An 8,137-nucleotide genomic window follows, 5' to 3' on the forward strand; every position below is an offset into this window, starting at 1 on the left:
GATGTAGGCTCTCTGTTCACCTTTTTCTTTTGCTGAGAAAAAGCTTTTTAGTTTGATTCCATCCCATTTATTGATTCTTGGTTTTACTTCTTGCGCTATGGGAGTCTTATTAAGGAAGTTGGGGCCTAATCCCACATGATGAAGATTAGGGCCTACTTTTTCTTTTAATAGATGCAGAGTCTCTGGTTTAATTCCGAGGTCCTTGATCCATTTGAGTTTTGTGCATGGTGAGAGATAGGGGTTTAATTTCATTTTGTTGCATATGGATTTCCAGTTTTCCCAGCATCATTTGTTGAAGATGTTATCCTTTCTCCAATGCATGTTTTTGACACCTTTGTCTAATATAATTGTAATTTTGTGGGTTAGTCTATGAGTCTATTTTGGTGCCAATACCATGCTATTTTGTTAGTATTGCTCTGTAGTATAGCTTAAGGTCTGGTAGAGCTTCACTCTTCTTTCTAAGGATTGCTATTCTGGGTCTCTTATTTTTCCAGATGAATTTCATGATTACTTTTTCTATTTCTATGAGGAATGCCATTGGAATTTTGATCGGAATTGCATTAAATTGTATAGTGCTTTAGGTAGTATGGTCATTTTGATAATATTAATTCTGCCTATCCAAGAGCAAGGTATATGTTTCCATCTTCTAAGGTCTTCTTTGATTTCTCTCTTTAGGGTTCTGTAGTTTTCACTGTAGAGGTCTTTCACCTCTTTCGTTGATTCCCAAGTATCTTATTTTTTTTTTTTGAGGATATTGTTAATGGGGCAGTCTTCCTCATTTCCTTCTCAGAGAATTTGTCACTGATATACAGAAATTCCTTTGATTTATGGGTGTTGATTTTATATCCTGCTACTTTACTGAATTCATTTACTAGTTCTAGAAGTTTTCTGGTGGAATTTTTTGGGTCTTCTAGGTATAGCATCATATCATCAGCAAATAGTGCTAAGTTCTTCTTTTCCTATACATATCCCTTTAATTTCTTTCATCTGTCTAATTGCTCTGGCCAGTGTTTCAAGAACTATGTTGAATAGAAGTGGTGAAAGAGGGCATCCCTGTCTTGTTCCAGTTTTTAGAGGGAATGCCTTCCAATTTTCTCCATATAGAATGATGTTGGCCTCAGGCTTAGCATAGATAGCCTTTATGATGTTGAGATATGTTCCTGTTATCCCTAGTTTTTCTAGTATTTTGAACATAAAGGAGTGCTATATTTTGTCAAATGCTTTTTCCGTGTCTATTGAGATAAACATATGATTCTTCTCTTTGAGTCTATTATTGTGATGAATTACATTTATTGATTTCCATATGTTGAGCCAGCCTTGCATCCCTGGGATGAATCCCATTTGATCATGGTGCACAATCTTTTTGATATGTTTTTGTATTCAATTCGCCAGAATTTTATTGAGAATTTTTGCATCTATGGTCATTAGAGAGATTGGTCTGAAGTTTTCTTTTCTTTGATGTGTCTTTACCTGGTTTTGGGGATCAGGGTGATGATATTGGCCTCATAGAATGAGTTTGGAATTACTGCCTCTTTTTTCTATTTCCTGAAATAAATTGAAGAGTATTGGTATTAGTTCTTCTTTAAAGGTCTTGAAGAACTCTGCTGTGTGTCCATCCGGTCCTGGGCTTTTCTTGGTTGGTAAGTTTCTGATGGCATCTTCTATTTCCTCACTTGATATTGATCTGTTTAAATTGTGTATATCTTCCTGACTCAAATCTGGGCAAATTGTATGACTTAAGAAATTTGTCGGTGCCTTCAGTGTCTTCTATTTTATTGAAGTATAAGTTTTCAAAATAATTTCTAATTATCTTCTGTATGTCTGTAGTGTCTGTTGTGATATTACCTTTTTCATCGCATATGTTGGTGATTTGAGTTTTCTCTCTCCCTCTCTTTATTAGTGTAGCTAAGGGTCTGTCAATCTTATTTAGTTTTTCAAAGAACCAACTTTTAGTTTTGTCAATTTTTTCAATTGTTTCTTTTGTTTCGATTTCATCTCTATTTTTAATTATTTCTTGCCTTCTGAGTCTGCTTTTGCTGCTGGCTTGTTCTTTTTGTAGGGCTTTGAGATGTAGTGTGAGGTCATTTATTTGTTGACTTTTTCTTCTTTTAAGGAATGAATTCCATGTAATGAATTTTCCTCTTATTACTGCTTTCATAGTGTCCCAGAGATTTCAATATGTTGTGTCTATGTTCTCATTTACTTCTAAGAATTTTTTAATCTCCTCTTTGATGTCTTCTTTAACCCATTGTTCATTCAGTAGCATATTGTTTAGTCTCCAGGTGATGGAGAAATTTTTGTTTTTTATTTTGTCATTGATTTCTAATTTCATTCCATTATGATCTGATAAAATGCATGGTAGTATCTCTACTTTTTGTATTTGCTAAGAGTTGCTTTGTGGCATAATATATGGTCTATTTTAGAGAGGGATCCATGTGCTGCTGAGAAGTGTATCTTGATGCAGTTTGAAATATTCTATATATGTCAGTTAAGTCTAAATTATTGATTGTGTTATTAAGTTCTATAGTTTCTTTATTCAACTTTTGTTTAGAAGATCCATCCAGTGGTGAGAGAGGTGTGTTAAAGTCACCCAAGATTACTGTGTTGAGGTCAGTTTGACTCTTTGAACTTGAGAAGAGTTTGTTTGATAAACATAGCTGCTCCATTGTTTGGGGCATATATATTTATAATTGATATGTCTTGTTGGTATATGGTTCCCTTGAGCAGTATGTAATGTCTATCTTTATCCTTTTTGATCAACTTTGGCTTGAGGTCTACTTTGATACAAGGATGGAAACCCCTGTTGGCTTCTGCAGTCCATGTGAGTGGTATGATTTTTCCCAACATTTCACCTTCAGTCTGTGGATGTTTTTTCCTATCAGATGAGTCTCCTGAAGGCAGCATATTGTTGAGTCTTTTTTTAATCCAATCAGCTAGCTTATGTCTTTTGATTGGTGAGTTTAAGCCATTAACATTCAGGGTTATTATTGAGACATGATTTGTATTCCCAGCCATATTTGTTTACTTGACTTGGTTTTCCCCTTTGATAGTTTTTCCTTTAGTGTATACCTCCCTCTGCTGATTTTCATTGTTATTTTTCATTTCCTCTTCATGAAATATTTTGCCAAGGATATTTTGTAATGCTGGTTTTTCTAGCTATAAATTCTTTTAACTTTTGTTTATTGTGGAAGGTTTTAATTTTATCTTCAAATCTAAAGCTTAGTTTTGCTGGATACAAGTTCTTGGTTGGCACCCATTATCTTTCAGCGCTTGATATATGTTGTTCCAGGATCTTCTAGCTTTCAGGGTCTGTGTTGAAAAATCTGCCATTATCCTAATTGGTCCCAGGCCAAGAGGGACAGCACAGTCCACCACAGTAAGCAATGGGACGCTCTGTTACCCTCACTCACATCTGTGTTGTGAAACAGACACTTAGGTGACGAGGCACAGTATTAGAACAAGATCATCCTGTGTTAGCGTCACCGAGGCCAGGGCTTGCAGGACTCATGTGTGGTTCTGGGATGACTCAGGTAACAAAGGGGTCTCTGAAGCCGCACTTGAGGTACAAGGACACTGAGCTTTCGTCCAAGGTCACACCAAGTCACATGAAACCTGGCAGCAGGCCGTGATGAGCCCAGACCTTATCCCTAAAGCAAAAGATCTACTATGCCATGCCCCAGGCCCAGGGCACATGGGGAAGGGGACTGCTCCAGACAGGGAGGCGTGCTCCCACCTCGCATTAGTCCAAGTGGGAGTCCAAGGAGCTCAGCAGAGAGCCGATCACAGGGCGCTGTGGTGGTGTTAGCTTAGCGGATGAAGCTGACTAAGGCACAGAGTGTCAGTAGCTCCAAAGCCCTTCCCATGCACATCAGCTGGGACAGCACGCCGTGTTCACAGTGGGAACTCCCAGTGCTGCTGTGAGCGAGGCCTCCGTGAACACCTGTCCAGGGCTCAGACTGACACTGCAAGCTGAAATCCCTCTCCTGTCACACACAGGAGACTGGCCTGGGAGCATCTGTGACCTGCCTGTGCCCACCAGGCCGAACAAAGAAGGCAGGATCGGGTGGGCTCCGGGTCTGGGGGCACCCTCCCCTCTGCCATGCCTGGCCTTTGTTACAAGGCACAAATCATTGAAATTGTTAAATAAGCGCCCCCCCCCAGCCCAGTAAAAATAGAAGTAAAGAGCAGTACGAAGCTCTGCATGCTGCAATCTGGGGGCCCACAGCCCAGGGGCATCCAGCCAGAGAGCTGCCGTCTTCCTTCCCAGCTCCGGCTTCTGCTTCCCTTAGAATTACCAGGACGTGAAAACTCAAGCCAGTTTCCAAATGGGGAAGCAAAAGTTGCTTGCAGTCTAACCTGTTGTTGTTTTATGATCAAGGTTGGAGAGCCACTGAGGAGAGTAGGTTTTCTCGGGCCTTCACTCATCTAAACACCCTAAAAAATGAACTAAGCCTCGAAGTTCTCCTGCCCCTGTTGGCTCTACGGACCGGGTGTGAGCACCTGCACACAGAGACCATTGGAGAGGAACGACCCATGCCTACCTTTTCTTCGAAGAACTTCTTCCTTAACTTGGCATCTGTGGGAGGCACTGCTTTCCTCAGGCTTCTGTACCACTTTCTAACCACATAGCCTCTCCAGCAGGCTTGGATCCTACAACACACAGGTTTGCTCGCTGTTGCCTTAAAGTGACTTCCACAAACATTTCAGTGCTTCTGTGAGCCCTGTGCTGAGCCAGGCCCAAGGGAGACCAAGGTGACCAGGACCCAGCAGAGACATGAAGCCCTCTGCTTTTAGGCTTAGCAGGTGGGGCCCCAGACACCTGCCTCACCTGGCAGGACGCTGGCCACAGCTGGGCAGAGCTCTTACCTGGTAGCACACTTGGCTTTGAACAGACGGGCCCCATCATGGATCACTCGGGTTTGATACTGGTTCTTTCTACAGAGAGGACATGTTTTTTTATTTGTGAACCTTTCAAAAGCTTGAAGGCATGCCTGCAAAAAAGATTTCATTTAACATTTTATGAGTAATTACTTATGAACAATATTTTTACTTCTAATATAATTATAGTGTTCTATTCTCTCATAATTATGAGACTTAGTCCAATTTAGACTATGAAGTGAAGGAGTTTCATCAGATGTCAACACCTTCCTCATGAAACCTGTTCCAAAAATGACTTTTTACAAGAATACACATGCAGAGACATCAAAACCTCCTGAAAACCTATGGGTGGTAAGGCCAGCAGCCATGTACAAGACGGCCTGGCCTCGGAGACCACGGCAGGAATCACGCCGTCCGTCACTCACCCTGATGTGCCTCACTGCGACAATCTGTTGCACAAATGTCTGTGGTTCTTTTGTCACATAAAATTCATGGCTTTCAAAACAGGATGAACTGCAGTGTGGCCTACAGTCACAGTGCTAACTCCAAGTGGTGATCATGGGTAAAACAGAGGGCTAACTCTGGGGACGCTCTCAGATGATGAGCAAGCTGCTGGGGGCAGTGTGGCGGGGCGGGGGTGACTCACCCTGTGGAACACGTGGGAGCAGGAGAGCAGCACCTGTCCGCGGGAGACAGAGGGGCCAGTCAGCACAGCATCCTTACAAGGGCGACTGTCAGGGCCTACAGGGCAGCAGCATTACACTTGGGACACTGAAAGGCAGACTGTCACTGACACCGTTCTGTTTCAGGGCCACAGGAGAACACGGCTAGTGACCCCGCGGCAGCCAGGCCTCATGCCTGCCCTGCTGATGAGTGGGTTTAGGGGTGGGGCCGCCGGGTACAGGGCTATTTCCAGGCAGATGGGGGCTGAGAGGGACAGACGTCCACAGGGCGAGGTCTTGTGGGAAGGAGCAGAGGAATGCTTTGTCCAACTTAACTTTTAATCACAGCTTTATTGAAATATAATCTGAGAGACTTAAATACCAAGAAATCACGGAGATAAAGGAATCAGTTTTTCCCTTTTTTGAGGTGCTCGGGGTTGAACCCAGGGCCTTGTGCGTGTGAGGCAAGCACTCTACCAACTGAGTATATCCCCAGCCCCAGTTTTTCTTTTGTAAATGTGGGGGAAAGTGCTTACAAGAAAACCTTACCTTTCTGTGACCCATATTCCCCACCAAAAGTGATGTGCTGGGACAAAGGACATGAGCTTAGCCCCAGTAAAGAAAAGCAGAGAGACCAGCAGGAGTGGTCTCTGAGTGCCCACGGCCCTGGGAGGCCCAGTCTCAGATGCAGGCCCTGGGAGGCAGGGAGGCTCTGTTTCAAGAGCCCCGTCCTCCTTGCCCTCACTCATGCCATGATTCTTAAATAGGAACAAAGGAAGAAATAGAGAATTCAGAAAGTTTTAAAACCTTTCCTTGATGCTTCCTGTCAACAATAAGTCTAAATTGGATAAATTTGTGCTTAAAATCATCCGAGAACTTAATTACTCACTCTTGGTAGAAAAATCAGGTGTTTTATTAACAGATGATTGACCAACAATAAATAACACTATACTTCTCTAGACTTAAAATATTATACTTCTAGATGTAAACGTCCACAAATATGCGTTACTGGCAAACATCTGGTGATATAAAAAATTAATGATTGATAGTAAACAGACTAAAGTGGCCTAGAAGTCAGGACTGAATTCTAGCTGGGCTCTCCCATGTTTCCCAGTTGGCCTGTGGAGCACTTAAGATTACTGCCTCATCTGCTAAGTGGGCATGTGCCCACCTCAGAACTGTGAGCCTGACCAGAAGGCCCTCTGAAATGGTAAAGTGTTGGGAAAATGCTAACATGGAAATAATGATTAGATATGCAAAATAAACAAAAATAATAGAATTTAGTGAGAAACGAAGAGCAGAATGGAAGAAATATTGGGCAGGATGTACCCTGACACCCTTTAAGATATTTAATTTTGAGTTTTCCATCTTCACATGAACAATCAGGCTAAATGTTCACAGGGTAATTAAGAAAGAGGTTGCTGAGGCCAGGAAGATCCCCGTGGGTTTATTAACTCTCTTGCTACACTCAGCACTGAGTTATAAATCGTCCTACCTGGCAATCTGTTGTTCTAAACTCTCTTCTAAAATGCTCAACTCACGTATGTGAGATTAGGTCCTGATAGAGAACTGGAATATAATAAGCATGTTTCAAATAACCTGCGAATTAAATTAGTGAAGAACAAAAGTCTAATGATTGTGAACTTACTTGTTGATAATTAAACTTTTTGAAGCAAATTAACCCTAGAGACTATGTGCCAGGGTGTCAGGGAAGCCTGGAGCTCCTCAGGCCAGGGTCCATGCTGGCTCTGAGAGCAGCTGCTGGTCTGTCCTGGGGGAGCAGGGTGCTGCGGCCAGCAGACAGTCCCTGAAGGGCAGTCGTCAGTACCAAGGACGCTCTGGGAGCCTGAGTCTGGCTCCCCAGAGGCGACAGAGCAGCAGGCAGAGTGGGCCACTGGTCACGAGCCATTTACAAACCCAGGTGGGATCCTTGCTCACGCACCACAGGTTCAAGAGTCAAGATGAAAGGATACGGCCTTCTTAGGGTTCTCCCCCAAGTTCTTTGAAGGCATTCATACACAGTCTCTCTCCTCTCTTATGACTCAGTTCACAAAATAACTTAAAGTCCCTTTGTACCCATTCCCCTGCCCTGGGACTCGCGGGCCTCCCTGCACCCTCCACCTGCCATCTCTGCTCACGCAACGGAATACTTCCTGTTTCGCATGCTCCTGCCCTGAGACTTGGCATCATTCAGTAAATCACAACCTGCCTCACAAGGCTGTCTGCTCCTTCACACACACCTCTGACTGGCCACATGGGGAACGTCTCTAAGGGTCAGGGGAGGATGAGGCTGGAAAGAGCAGGCCTGGCCTGGCATCCCACGCGCATCCAGCTCGGCTCACTGTGACGAGAAGGCAGCCCCTAGCCTGACCTGCTCCTCTGCATGCCACGCACCTGGGGGTGCAGCTCAAACTCCTCCTTGCATATGGGGCACGGCTGCATGGAGTCCCCGTGCAGGACGGACCTCTGTTTCACACTCTCCCATTCTTCTGAGGACAGTGGCAACGGGGGAGGCGCAATGAGGCCCAGCTTCTGGGCTGCAGGGAAGACAACGAAAAACGAGGGTGATGATTAGAGTATGGACCCCCTCCACCCCC

General features: G+C 43.8%; 1 protein-coding gene across 4 annotated transcripts in view; it reads right to left on the reverse strand.

Moving 5' to 3' along the window:
- The window catches only part of Rnf32 (ring finger protein 32), a 38,031-nt gene that overhangs the window by 12,802 nt on the left and 17,092 nt on the right, over positions 1-8,137 (reverse strand). For all 4 annotated transcript variants that reach the window (XM_048785427.1, XM_048785426.1, XM_048785425.1 and 1 more), the window contains exons 4-7: positions 7,935-8,077; positions 5,525-5,557; positions 4,867-4,991; positions 4,542-4,650 (exon numbers count right to left, since the gene is read on the reverse strand). In XM_048785427.1, the coding sequence (XP_048641384.1) occupies positions 4,542-4,650; positions 4,867-4,991; positions 5,525-5,557; positions 7,935-8,077 (410 nt within the window). The remainder of the gene's footprint in view (positions 1-4,541; positions 4,651-4,866; positions 4,992-5,524; positions 5,558-7,934; positions 8,078-8,137) is intronic.

This window comes from Marmota marmota, unplaced genomic scaffold (genome assembly GCF_001458135.2).
Source record: "Marmota marmota marmota unplaced genomic scaffold, marMar, whole genome shotgun sequence".
NCBI lineage: Eukaryota > Metazoa > Chordata > Mammalia > Rodentia > Sciuridae > Marmota > Marmota marmota.